This window comes from Procambarus clarkii, chromosome 1 (assembly GCF_040958095.1).
Source record: "Procambarus clarkii isolate CNS0578487 chromosome 1, FALCON_Pclarkii_2.0, whole genome shotgun sequence".
Classification (NCBI taxonomy): Eukaryota; Metazoa; Arthropoda; class Malacostraca; order Decapoda; family Cambaridae; genus Procambarus; species Procambarus clarkii.
The window spans coordinates 54,763,065-54,777,513 of NC_091150.1; the positions used below are offsets into that span (position 1 = coordinate 54,763,065).

The following is a 14,449-nucleotide window of genomic DNA, read 5'->3' on the forward strand; positions in this document are numbered from 1 at the left end:
GGCTTGATGTTTATGTCCACTTGGTCTCTCTCTCCCTCTCTCTCCCTCTCTCTCTCCCTCTCTCTCTCCCTCTCTCTCTCCCTCTCTCTCTCTCTCTCTCTCTCTCCCTCTCCCTCTCCCTCTCCCTCTCCCTCTGTCTGTCTGTCTGTCTGTCTGTCTGTCTGTCTGTCTGTCTGTCTGTCTGTCTGTCTGTCTGTCTGTCTGTCTCTGTCTGTCTGTCTCTGTGTGTGTGTACGTGTGTGTGTACAGGGAGGTAGTTTTCCCTTCATTGTGTTCTTTACTTTTGGTTTCCTGTCAACTCTTCCCATGTCCATCACCTTACACTTGGTGGTGATGAAATTCAGTAGCCGTCTCTCGGAATAACTTTGTTGCTTGTTTAAGTCGTCTTCAATAATCGTACAATCCTCATATGTCTCAACCCCTCGCATGAATTTTGTATCGTCTGCAAACATCGACATACAAGACTATTCCTGTAGATTGGTCATGTACATATATAACCAATCTAAATGACCAAAAGAAACGGTATGGGTCCCAGCACCGATCCTTGAGGCACTCCGCTTGTTAGTCAGACTCATTACATCAGTCTGACGTCAGTCAGACTCCCCCCCCCCCCTCCTCACTCTCACTCTGCGACTCCTGTCTGTTAGGTAATTCTCTACCCTGTGAGTGCTCTTTCACTTTCTCCCGCCTGTCTCTCCTGTGTATTTATTTACTATTTGTACCTGCAGGATGGAGCTGTTAGCTCTTGAAGTCCGCCTTTCTAACAATCGGTTTAATTTAATTTACTGATTCGACCTATTATCTAGTTTTCTCTTGAAGATGTCCATGGTTATTCCTGCCATATTGCTTATGCTCGCTGGGAGGACGTTGAACAACCGCGGACCTCTGATGTTTATACAGTGTTCTCTGATTGTGCCTATGACACCTCTGCTCTTCACTGGTTCTATTCTGCATTTTCTTCCATGTCTTTCACTCCAGCACGTTGTTATTTTACTGTGTAGATTTGGGACCTGGCCCTCCAGTATTTTCCACGTGTATATTATTTGGTATCTCTCTCGTCTCCTTTCTAGAGAGTACATTTGGAGAGCTTTGAGACGATCCCAATAATTTAGGTGTTTTATTGCGTCTATTTATTCTGTATGTATTCTCTGAATTCCCTACATTTCAGCAATCTCTCCTGCTCTGAAGGGGGAAGCGAGTACTGAGCAGTACTCAAGCCGGGACCGCACAAGTGATATGAATAGTACAACCATTGTGATGGGAATCCCTAGATTTGAAAATTCTTGTAATCCATCCTATCATTTTTCTGGCTGGAAAATCCCCAGGATGCAGCTTGCAGCAGCTGAGTATTGCTATTTGCTGCTAGGTGAACATGTCCATCAGGTGCAAGAAACTCTATTTGTTGTGCCTATGCTGTGCCTAACAAATGTGCCTATTTGTTTCTGCCTCGGTCGGCAATCGAACCCGGGCTCTTAGGACTACGATCCCAGAGCACTGTCCACTCGGCCGCGAGGCTCTTGTGTACTCACTTATTTGTACTCACCTATTTGTGCTTGCGGGGGTTGAGCTCTGGCTCTTTGGTCTCGCCTCTCAACTGTCAATCAACAGGTGTACAGGTTCCAGAGCCTATTGGGCTCTTATCATATCAACACTTGAAACTGTGTATGGAGTCAGCCTCCACCACATCACTGCCTAATGCATTCCATCTGTTAACTACTCTGACACTGAAAAAGTTCTTTCTAATATCTCTGTGGCTTATTCGGGCACTCAATTTCCACCTGTGCCCCCCTAGTATCCCACCTGTGTCCCCCTAGGGGAGCACAATGCTCCCCTAGAGCATTGTGTGCGCGTGCGTGCGTACGCACCTAGATGTACTCCCCTACATGTACTTGCAGGGTCGAGCTGGTCTCCTAGCCCCGCCTGCTAGACGTTTTTAGTTTATTGCACCAAGTCGTTTCTCACGCTTTTATCATATTTACATCTAAAGCTTTAAATTGAATTAGCTTTAATGCCTTCGATGTCTAACCTGTTCCACTTTTTGACAACTCTGACACTGAAAAAGTTCTTTCTGACGTTTCTGTGTCTCATTTGCGTCATGAGTGTTCCTTGTTGACTCCTTGTTCTGCGGGTCCTTGCTTGGAACAGCGTTGCTTGGTCTACCTTATCAATTTCCCCCAGAATCTTGCATGTCAAATAAAATCAATGGAAGTTATAGCTTCTGCCACGGGGGTCGGCGATTCGAGTCTCCTAGTGCCCAAGTGAATGAAATCTTGTATGATGTATCTCCTCTCTCGTTTCCTCTAATGTGGTTCCTTCAGTTCTCTGTCTTTCCTTTTAGCTTAACCCCTTCACCTAGGGATCGAGTCTCGTGGCATATGTTTGGACCCTTTCTAGTTCCCCCTTGTCCTTTATCAGGTAAGGGTTCCATGTCGAGGGATGCATATTCAAGTGTGGGTCTCACCTTCGTTGTATATAGGGCCAGGAAATTCTCTCTATTCTGAGAGTTTCAAATTTCTGAAGGATAGATGGAAATTGACCCAAATGCCATATGCGGCTTTTGATAAATTGCTTGTGGAGGCTTCTGACATCAGATTTGGGGTTTATGTTCACTCTCAGGTCTTTCTTTTTATGATTGAAAAATTTGTCGTCCCTTCATCCTTTACTTCTGAACTGGTCTTCACTCTCCTGTTCCAATCCTCACAACGTTGCATTTATCTGGGTTAAAATCTAGCAGCCATTTCTCAGACCAATTCTGGAGTGTGTCCAAATCCTCTTACAATGCATCACACTCTAACCCTGACCTGACTCTTCTCATTAGTTTTACATCATCTGCAAACATTGATACGAAGGGAGCCAATTTCCTCTTTCAGGTCGTTGACATATATTAGAAACAGGATGGGTCCTAGACCCGACCCTTGTGGTACTCCATTTGTAACCTCTCTCCACTTTGATGTCTATGTTCTCACTGTAATACTTTGCTTCCTTCCTGAGTGATACTGTGTGTGTATTCACCTAGTTGTTGTTGCAGGGGTTGAGCTCGGCTCTTTCGGCCCGCCTCTGCACTCTCAATCAACTGTAGCTACAAATTTTTCACACACACACACACACACACACACACACACACACACACACACACAGGGGCCTCGTAGCCTGGTGGATAGCGCGCAGGACTCGTAATTCTGTGGCGCGGGTTCGATTCCCGCACGAGGCAGAAACAAATGGGCAAAGTTTCTTTCACCCTAAGTGCCCCTGTTACCTAGCAGTAAATAGGTACCTGGGAGTTAGTCAGCTGTCACGGGCTGCTTCCTGGGGTGTGTGTGTGTGGTGTGAGAGAAAAAAAGTAGTTAGTAAACAGTTGATTGACAGTTGAGAGGCGGGCCGAAAGAGCAAAGCTCAACCCCCGCAAAAACACAACTAGTAAACACACACACACACACACACACAGGAAGCAGCTCCATAACAGCTGTCTAACTCCCAGGTACCTGTTTACTGCTAGGGAATAGGTGCATCAGGGTGAAAAAAACTTTGCCCATTTGTTTCTTCCTGGTCCGGGAATCGAACCCGGTCCACAGAATTACGAGTCCTGCGCGCTGTCCGCTCAGCTATCAGACCCCCCCCCCACACACACACACTCAGTGTGTGTGTGTGTGTGTGTGTGTGTGTGTGTGTGTGTGTGTGCTCACCTAGTTGTGCTTGCGAGGGTGGAGCTTTAGCTCTTTGGTTTCGCTTGTCAATTGTCAATCAACTGGTGTACAGATTCCTGAGCCTACTGGGCTCTTATCAAATGTACATTTGAAACTGTGTATGGAGTCAGCCTCCACCACATCACTGCCTATTGCATTAATTTTGTTAACTACTCTGACACTGAGCAAATTCTGTCTAATGTCTCTGTGGCTTATGTGGGTACTAAGTTTCCACCTGTGTCTCCTTGTTCGTGTTCCACCCGTGCTAAATAGTTTGTCTGTGTCCACGCTGTCAATTCACCTGAGAATTTTCTAGTTGGTTATCATGTCTCCCCTTACTCTTCTGTCTTCCAGGGACGTGAGATTTCTTCGTAGCTCAGACCTCTCACTTGCGGGACTAGTCAGGTGGCGTACCTCTGAATCTTCTCTATCTCTGTCTTATGTTTAACTAGGTATGGACTTCAGACTGGAGCTGAGTACTTCATGATTGGTCTGACAGAAGTGGTATACAGGGTCCTGAACGATTCCTTACACAAGTTTCTAAAGGCATATGCTAGATTGGCAGTTGGCCAATCTAGCATATGCCGCTGATGATATCCTTTTGATGTGGGCCTCTGGGTACAGGTTCGGTGTGATATCGACCCCCAGATCTTTTTCTCTATTTGACTCATGCAGGATATCACCTCCCAGATGGTACCTTGTGTTCAGCCTCCTGCTCCCTTCCCCTAATTTCATTACTTTACACTTTCCTGAGTTAAACATCAGTAGCCATTTTCTAGACCATTCCACCAGTTGTCCAGGTCGTCCTGTAGTCTGTCAATCTTCATCTATCTTGATTCTTCTCATAATTTTTGCATCATCAGCAAACATTGAGAGAAATGAGTCTAGACCCTCTGGAAGATCATTTACATATATTAGACACAGGATGAGTCCAAGTACAGAGCCCTGTGGGACTCCGTTGGTGACATCTCGCCACTCTGATGTCTTCCCCCCCTCCCCTCATAGTGTGTGTGTGTGTGTGTGTGTGTACTCACCTAGTTGTACTCACCTAGTTGTGCTTGCGGGGGTTGAGCTCTGGCTCTTTGGTCCCGCCTCTCAACCGTCAATCAACAGGTGTACAGGTTCCTGAGCCTATTGGGCTCTATCATATCTACACTTGAAACTGTGTATGGAGTCAGCCTCCACCACATTGCTTCCTAATGCATTCCATTTGTCAACCACTCTGACACTAAAAAAGTTCTTTCTAATATCTCTGTGGCTCATTTGGGCACTCAGTTTCCACCTGTGTCCCCTAGTGCGTGTGCCCCTTGTGTTAAATAGCCTGTCTTTATCAACCCTGTAGATTCCCTTGAGAATCTTGAATGTGGTGATCATGTCCCCCCTAACTCTTCTGTCTTCCAACGAAGTGAGGTTCAATTCCCGTAGTCTCTCCTCGTAGCTCTTACCTCTCAGCTCGGGTACTAGTCTGGTGGCAAACCTTTGAACCTTTGTGTGTGTGTGTGTGTGTGTGTGTGTGTGTGTGTGTGTGTGTGTGTGTGTGTGTGTGTGTGTGTGTGTACTCACCTAGTTGTGTCTGCAGGATCGAGCATTGACTCTTGGATCCCGCCTTTCAAACATCGGTTGTTTACAGCAATGACTATAGTTTCCCTAACTAATATATTTCCCTATCATACCTGGTTTTAAAATTATGAATAGTATTTGCTTCCACAACCTGCTCCTTGTTCCTTCCATTTTCCCACTACTCTCACGCTAAAAGAAAATTTCCTAACATATCTGTGTCTCATCTGAGTTTCCAGCTTCCACCCATGTCCCATCGTTCTGTTACTATTCCGTGTGAACATTTCGTCCATGTCCACTCTGTCAATCCCCCTGAGTATTTTATACGTTCCTATCATGTCCCCCCTCTCCCTTCTTCTTTCTGGTGTCGTAAGGCACAGTTCCCTCATACGCCATCCCTCTGTCCTATCCGTGTGTGATAGGATCTGTCCTACCCGTGTGTATGTACTCACCTAGTTGTGTTTGCCGGGGGGCTGAGCTTTGCTCTTTCGGCCCGCCTCTCAACTGTCAATCAACTGTTCTAACTAATTTTTTTTCTCCACACCACACACCCCAGGAAGCAGCCCGTGACAGCTGACTAACTACCAGGTACCTATTTAAAGCTAGGTAACAGGGGCATTCAGGGTGAAAGAAACTTTGCCCATTTGTTTCTGCTTGGTGCGGGAATCGAACCCGCGCCACAGAATTACGAGCCCTGCGCGCTATCCACCAGGCTACGAGGCCCCCCCTCCCCCTCTGTGTGTGTCCTACGGGATCAGTTGCCGACCCCAAGATGCAGCCACAACAGTTGGTTTACTACCGGCTACCTATTTACAGTTAGGTGAACGTATGTATCAGGTGAAGGAAAACGTTTCTGTCCTATAACGGGAAACAAACCTGGGATCATTGGGTTACGGAGCGTTAAGTAAACGCAGCTAAACAGCTTGACCATTTTATCTACGCCTCACATCCTGTGGAGCCCTTGAAGGTTGTGGGAGTTCCAGCCAGGCAGGCCAGTCACGCGTTGGCAACACTGGTGTAGGGGTGGTGGCGGCCCCAGGGGGCGCCCTGTTGTCTGTCTTGGGGGGGTAATGGTAGGTCTCTGTGCTGTGTTGTGGAACTGTCTGTGTTGTGTTGTGGAACTGTCTGTGTTGTGTTGTGGAACTGTCTGTGTTGTGTTGTGGAACTGTCTGTGTTGTGTTGTGGAACTGTCTGTGTTGTGTTGTGGAACTGTCTGTGTTGTGTTGTGGAACTGTCTGTGTTGTGTTGTGGAACTGTCTGTGCTGTGTTGTGGAACTGTCTGTGTTGTGTTGTGGAACTGTCTGTGTTGTGTTGTGGAACTGTCTGTGTTGTGTTGTGGAACTGTCTGTGTTGTGTTGTGGAACTGTCTGTGTTGTGTTGTGGAACTGTCTGTGTTGTGTTGTGGAACTGTCTGTGCTGTGTTGTGGAACTGTCTGTGCTGTGTTGTGGAACTGTCTGTGCTGTGTTGTGGAACTGTCTGTGCTGTGTTGTGGAACTGTCTGTGCTGTGTTGTGGAACTGACTGTCTGCTGTGTTGTGGAACTATCTGTGCTGTGTTGTGGAACTGTCTGTGCTGTGTTGTGGAACTGTCTGTGCTGTGTTGTGGAACTGTCTGTGCTGTGTTGTGGAACTGACTGTCTGCTGTGTTGTGGAACTATCTGTGCTATGTTGTGGAACTGTGCTGTGTTGTGGAACTGTCTGTGCTGTGTTATGGAACTGTCTGTGCTGTGTTGTGGAACTGTGTTGTTGTGTTATGGAACTGTCTGTGCTGTGTTGTGGAACTGTGTTGTTGTGTTGTGGAACTATCTGTGCTATGTTGTGGAACTGTGCTGTGTTGTGGAACTGTCTGTGCTGTGTTATGGAACTGTCTGTGCTGTGTTATGGAACTGTCTGTGCTGTGTTGTGAAACTGTCTGTGCTGTGTCGTGGAACTGTCTGTGCTGTGTTGTGGAACTGTCTGTACTGTGTCGTGGAAGTGCCTGTGCTGTGTTGTGGAACTGTCTGTTCTGTGGAACTGCCTGTGCTGTGTTGTGGAACTGCCTGTGCTGTGTTGTGGAACTGTCTGTGCTGTGTTGTGGAACTGTCTGTGCTGTGTTGTGGAACTGTCTGTGCTGTGCTGTGTTGTGGAACTGCCTGTGCTGTGCTGTGTTGTGGAACTGCCTGTGCTGTGTTGTGGAACTGTCTGTGCTGTGTTGTGGAACTGTCTGTACTGTGGAACTGTCTGTGCTGTGTTGTGGAACTGTCTGTGCTGTGCTGTGTTGTGGAACTGTCTGTGCTGTGGTGTGGAACTGTGCTGTGCTGTGTTGTGGAACTGTCTGTACTGTGGAACTGCCTGTGCTGTGTTGTGGAACTGTCTGCGTTGTGTTGTGGAACTGTCTGTGCTGTGGTGTGGAACTGTCTGTGCTGTGGAACTGTCTGTGCTGTGTTATATGGGACTGTCTGTGCTGTGGAACTGTGCTGCACGGTGGAACTGTGCTTTAGCCTAGCAATTTAGAAAAAACAAAACAGAAACAAAAAAGAAACATGAACAGCACTTGGCTCCCAGGCTGGGATACCTTGTATATATATATTCCTTGTGATATGTTGTAATATTGGATTAATTATTTCGCTGATGAGAGCCCTAGTGCTGTTTACCTTTGACCATCCCCCTCGGTGCGTGTCCTCTCACTACACTCGTGTATCAACCTGGCTGTTGGTGTTCAAGTTTGGTTACCGGCGCCTACGGTCGCCTCGAAGGGCCTCCAGGAGCAGCACACGGTCTCGCAGAGATCGTCTCTCTCAATGTCTTCAGAAGCAGGTATTCACCTAGTTGTGTTTTGAGGGGGTTGAGCTTTTTTGCTCTTTCGGCCCGCCTCTCAACTGTCAATCAACTGTTTACTAACTACTTTTTACCACACCACACCACACACACACACCAGGAAGCAGCCCGTGACAGCTGACTAACTCTCAGGTTCCTATATACTGCTAGGTAACAGGGGCATTCAGGGTGAAAGAAACTTTGGCCATTTATTTCTGCCTGGTGCGGGAATCGAACCCGCGCCACAGAATTACGAGGCCTGCGCGCTATCCACCAGGCTCCCTCCCAGGTGTGTGTGTGTGTGTGTGTGTGTGTGTGTGTGTGTGTGTGTGTGTGTGTGTGTGTGTGTGTGTGTGTGTGTGTCCGTCCTTTCTTGGTTTTTATAAGCTACGTAATTTTTTGTATTTTTTGTAATAATTTTATTCAGTATGTCGGATATTCTTTGAAGATAATCAAAATATCATCTGTTGTATGTGATTAAGAATGTATTAAGAAATTTCGTTGGGCAGCTTGCAGTCAGAAATTAGACTTATCTGACATTGTAACTCATGAGCTCCCCGTGGCGCAGTGGTAAAACACTTTTCCGGCGCTTGGGTAACACTTTGGTCTGGGTTCATATCCTGGCCGGAGGGAGGAGTTTTTTTTTTTTTTTTTTTTTTTTTTTTTTTTTTTTTTTTTTTTTTTTTTTTTTTTTTTTTTTTTTTTTTTTTTTTTTGTTATTTTCTACCACAGACGTGGCCACACATTTACAATGCTAACCAGCATATATACATTTTCTTCTGTCCTCCATGGACAGGGTTAGAGAAGTGTTAAACATACAGTTCAAGGGTTTATTGAACACTCAACCACAGAAGGTGATTCGGTGCTTTTAAAATGCTAAGCTAACCTACATACGTAAATACAAAGATACACAGATTTACGTACGCCCTACATAAAGTATTAGACGTGTCTTTTACATAGTGTCATTAATGTACATTCACAAAGGTGAAATGTAATTCTGATCAGCTTCCATATTTGCTTTATACCCATACATATACATACACACACACACATACACATACATATATACACACATACATGCATTCACATACATTTGTCTCATTTACCCTGACAGGGTGAGGTAGCTGATAAAGAAACTAGTGTGCAATTAAGCACTTAATCACTGAAGGTGATGAAGGTGCTTTTACAAGCTCAGGTTATATAGTTACATCACATACATACATTGTATGATTGATACATTACATGGTCAATTTTGGATACAAGTCCAATATATCAAGTGTTCCAGTACTCATATAGTAACTACAGAGTTCAGCATACCTTAGCCCAGGAGGGCGAAAGTCAGTCAGTATGGGACATTCTACAATATAATGTTCAAGAGAGTGCATGTTTTCTCTTTCACAAAGTTGACACATTGTGTACTCGACATTTGGGTTTTGAGAAAGCTGCCAGATACGTGACTGGGCGCCAATCCTTATCTGTAGCCTCTGTTCACCCAGCACTGAATGGGAACCTGGTTGTTAAACGATTTGGTGGGTCGTATTCCGGGGAAAATTAGGATTAAGTTCCTGCCCGAGACGCTCTGCGCGGTAGTGGCTTTACAAGTATGTAAGAACTCTTGTATATATAAATATATTTTTTAAATGAACGGAAAAGTCATGCAACCTGTCCCAATAAGACGTCATATTTTGACGTATACTCCATCTAAGGACAAAAATCGTTGTACTATAAAATGGAAGCACCTTGAGAAATTGACATACTGTCCCGTTTTCTGTTGGTGGGTCCTGTGGTAGGTTTGGAGAAGGGCACTTTAGTACGACAGTTTCTTGACGTTGGGAACCTTAGGAGGACGGTCTGGATCACGAGGAATCAAGGAAATAGCTCACCTTTTATGCAAAATTATTAAAAAAAAAAATCCCCCAAGATATATTAACAATATTTTTTGTTCGTGGGATTGTTTCAGGCGAAGGTTAGACAAACACAACAATGAGTTTGAGTGGATGTAAATAGAAGCTACCTCTTTATGAGTCAATAAGCCTTCTGCAGTTTCTTTTATTCCTACATGGTGCTGATCGTTGATCGTTGCACAAAATGGAGCTATATCTGCATATATATATATATATATATATATATATATATATATATATATATATATATATATATATATATATATATATATATATATATATATATATGTCGTACCTAGTAGCCAGAACGCACTTCTCAGTCTACTATGCAAGGCCCGATTTGCCTAATAAGCCAAGTTTTCATGCACTAATGCTTTTTCGACTACCTAACCTACCTAACCTAACTTTTTCGGCTACCTAACCTAACCTAACCTATAAAGATAGGTTAGGTTAGGTAGGGTTGGTTAGGTTTGGTCATATATCTACGTTAATTTAAACTCCAATAAAAAAAATTGACCTCAAACGTAATGAAATGGTTAGATTTATCATTTCATAAGAAAAAAATTAGAGATAATATATTAATTCAGGAAAACTTGGCTTATTAGGCAAATCGGGCCTTGCATAGTAGGCCGATAAGTGCGTTCTGGCTACTAGGTACGACATATATATATATATATATATATATATATATATATATATATATATATATATATATATATATATATATATAATATAGGCATGGAACAAATAGCAAAACTCAATAAACCTAAATCGACTTCTCAACCTCGTCTATATCCTTCCTTTAAGAGAATGGTCTGACTTTGACAGTCCCGAGCAAATATGTACTTAAGCTCCTTGGGTCGGGTCTCAGTTTTCCAATGAATATTAAGAAGGAAAAAACGTCGCGATATTTTTTTAAGGGTTTCATAAATTCTTGGGTAACAGGGGTGTTGATGGTTTGAAAACACCGCTGTTATTTTCAAGAGCTGCCACGCCAACCCGTCCTGTTAAATATAACGTCACTTTTGGCTGGTATGCGCGCTATGGCCAAATTTGGACGTAATTTGAAATGAAGTCGACTCGCAAAAGTGACGTACTGTCCCGTTTTCTGTTTGAGTTGTACGGCTTACTCGGTAAGGTTAGAAGAGGAAACATTCAATTAACGTTTTACATAACGTTTTGAAACTTTATGAGAATTTCCTGCCCACCTAACCTATCAGAGGACCCTTAACTTACTGGTGTTGAAAAAAAATTCCAAATTTATTTTCATTTTTTTTTTCATTTTCATATTACGTCCATTTTCGGCCATACGGGCAAAAGCGACGTTATTTTTAAGAGGACAGGTTGGCCACGTATAGACCTTCTGCTGTTTTCATAATTCTTATGTATTTTTATCATCATGCTCGAGGTCTTAAAACGTATTATGTTCGTAGCCAACTGTGAATGTTCGCGTAATAATGTGAGCGTCTCTTATTTATACCAATACTTACGAACCTCAACAAGAATGAGGATATAAGAATGACAACATAAGGAAAAAAATCATTATTCTTAACAGAATAATGCCAACAATATAATAATATAATAAGTCTTACCCACAGGTACACATGTTAAATACAGAGATTCGTTATGCCGGATTTCAACAAAAAAAAATAAGAAAGATTGGTTAAGGACAAAGAAGCAAATCAACTTATACCAAAGTCTGAGGTCTGAACCCCCCCCCCCCCCAACACACAATCTTCCCGTAACATTATGGGCTCCCTAAAACCATTCAGGAGGTGTTCCTTTACTTCGCTACTTTACTTTACGATCGTAACTTTGAGCAGAAGGTTTTATTTTTATGTAAGTTAGCCAGATGCTTCAGTGGTAATCCGTCCCCCTCTTTATGGCTGCCTTCACTGACTCGTATTAAAACATTCTAAAGAGTGTTTATAAGCACAATAGGGGATCACGGGTCGTATTAATAACACGGCCTTGTTAAACTTTAATATTTTGACATAACATTTTTCCCACAGAGGTTCCCGTCAATAATGTTTTAACGTTTTTAGAAGACAATATGTAAGAGTTGCCCGAACTCGGTTGCAACCGGGCAACCGAGTTGCCCGGTTGCCCGAAACGCATTGCGTAATAGTGGCTTTAGGCATTGTATGTACTAGCTCTATCTATATATCAATCCATTAATGTAACATCACTTGTATGTATGTACCTTACCTGAATAAACATATTTATTTATTATTTAGTTACCCCACCCAACATGCTCTCTTACCGGTGACTAAGACAATATGTAAGAGTTACCCCACACAACATGCTCTCTTACCGGTGACTAAGACAATATGTAAGAGTTACCCCACACAACATGCTCTCTTACCGGTGACTAAGACAATATGTAAGAGTTACTCCACCCAACATGGTCTCTCTCCTTTACCTGAGGATAACGTGGGATACCACGTTATCCTCAGGTAAACTAGGGTACAACGTTATCAAGTAAACTGGGATACCACGCTATCTTCGGGTAAACTGGGGTACCACGTTATCCTCAAGTAAGCTGGGATACCACGCTATCTTCGGGTAAACTGGGGTACCACGTTATCCTCAAGTAAACTGGGATACCACGCTATCTTCGGGTAAACTGGGGTACCACGTTATGGCGAGGATACAAGTTATTCTACATGTACCTGATGATTTCACGGTTGTTCATGTACAAACATACATATCACATTTCCTATATACATAAATGGATATTCATACACACACGCGCATGTATGAGAACACACCTGACCACGCATACACCTGCACCACTTAAATAGTATATGTGTGAGCCCTGACGTGTATGTGATGAGCGTATGTGTACCGTCCTCCATACCTTGCGAGGATTTCGGGGCTCAACGTCCCCTGCGGCCCGGTCCTCGACCAGACCAAGCTACCCCAAAGGGAGGAGGATATCCTGCCTACTGTTGGTTGGTTGGTCGGTATTCCTGTCACCTTCACAGTGCCTTGGTGGTTCTCCTGACCTTACTTCGACCTTCGTCACTTCCCACTGACCTTATTACTGCCTCCTAGTTAGTCATGGTGGGGCCAAAGTGCGGCTAAAATGCGGCTCCAAAGTGCGGCTAAAGTGGGGCTAAAGGGGGGGGGGGGGCAAAGTGGGGCCAAAGTGGGCCTTCAGTGCACACCTAGAGGCGAGATGAAGTTTCTGAATTTAATGTTGCGGGACTGTGAATGGTTCGGCTTTAAGGGATTTGTGAATTGTTGAATATGTAGTGTGTGTCCGGTGGTGGTCCTGCCCGACCTGGGGCAGGTGTGGCGTGACCAGTGGTGGTCCTGCCCGACCTGGGGCAGGTGTGTGGTGACCAGTGGTGGTCCTGCCCGACCTGGGGCAGGTGTGGCGTGACCAGTGGTGGTCCTGCCCGACCTGGGGCAGGGGTGGCGTGACCAGTGGTGGTCCTGCCCGACCTGGGGAGGTGTGGGGTGACCAGTGGTGGTCCTGCCCGACCTGGGGAGGTGTGGGGTGACCAGTGGTGGTCCTGCCCGACCTGGGGAGGTGTGGGGTGACCAGTGGTGGTCCTGCCCGACCTGGGGAGGTGTGGGGTGACCAGTGGTGGTCCTGCCCGACCTGGGCAGGTGTGGCGTGATCAGTGGTGGTCCTGCCAGACCTGGGGGTGTGTGGGATTACCAGTGGTGGTCCTGCCCGACCTGGGCAGGTGTGGCGTGACCAGTGGTGGTCCTGCCCGACCTGGGGGGTGTGTGGGATTACCAGTGGGGGTCCTGCCTGACCTGGGCAGGTGTGGATTTTTTGAAGACTTGTCATGACTCTTTTTCCCGTCAACAAGCGACTGCCTCCAAAGCTACTAACAAAAAGCTAACAAAGGCGTCTAAGAAAGGCTACTAAGAGAAGTTTTGACTACCGTCAAGGTAAGCTTTACCTGACACAAAGGACTTGACAAAAAAAAAAGTTTTGCCAAGAAATGGGGGGAACAAAATGGGAAATTTCTCTTCATTACACAGAAGTTTGTGAGCTTTCCAGAGGCCAAGTCTCCAGGCGCTTGACTGAAGTTTGTGCAGAAGTTTGAGTTTTTAATGAGAGTATAGAATTGGCCGCTCTAAGAGCAATTTGACAGCGAGGAGGTCATTCAAAACATGGCTGATATTTTTGCCCACATGCACGAGGTGAACAGTTCGCTTCAAGGCTCTGCCCTTGCTGGACTTTGTCGAAAAGTTACGATACTTGTTACGGGTCAATTGGCACTATCATAGAGGGAAATTGAAGCGTATCGTTTCCACCGACAGTAGAGGAATTAGTGCTTCTGCAGGCTCAGGTCTGACGCAAGAAGGTCGTGTCGATTTAGAGAATCTTTTAGACACCGGGAACCACTTTAGAACTCTTATGTACGTTACTTCTTCAATTCAGTCGACCTTATAATATTCACATGGAACCGAAATACATCCCTTGCTAGCCTGGACGGCGCCATTAATGGTGTCAGCTAGCCCGTCCTCTTGAGGCGTCACAATGTCA

The 14,449-nt window shown here is 44.9% G+C and overlaps 1 protein-coding gene across 1 annotated transcript in view; it reads left to right on the forward strand.

Annotated features, from left to right (window-relative positions):
- Positions 1–6,285: 6,285 nt before the first annotated feature.
- Positions 6,286–14,449, forward strand: part of LOC138355742 (rab9 effector protein with kelch motifs-like) — a 127,706-nt gene continuing 119,542 nt past the window's right edge. The window contains exon 1 of the mRNA XM_069311125.1: positions 6,286–8,035. Coding sequence (XP_069167226.1) covers positions 7,850–8,035 — 186 coding nt within the window. The 5' untranslated portion in view covers positions 6,286–7,849. The remainder of the gene's footprint in view (positions 8,036–14,449) is intronic.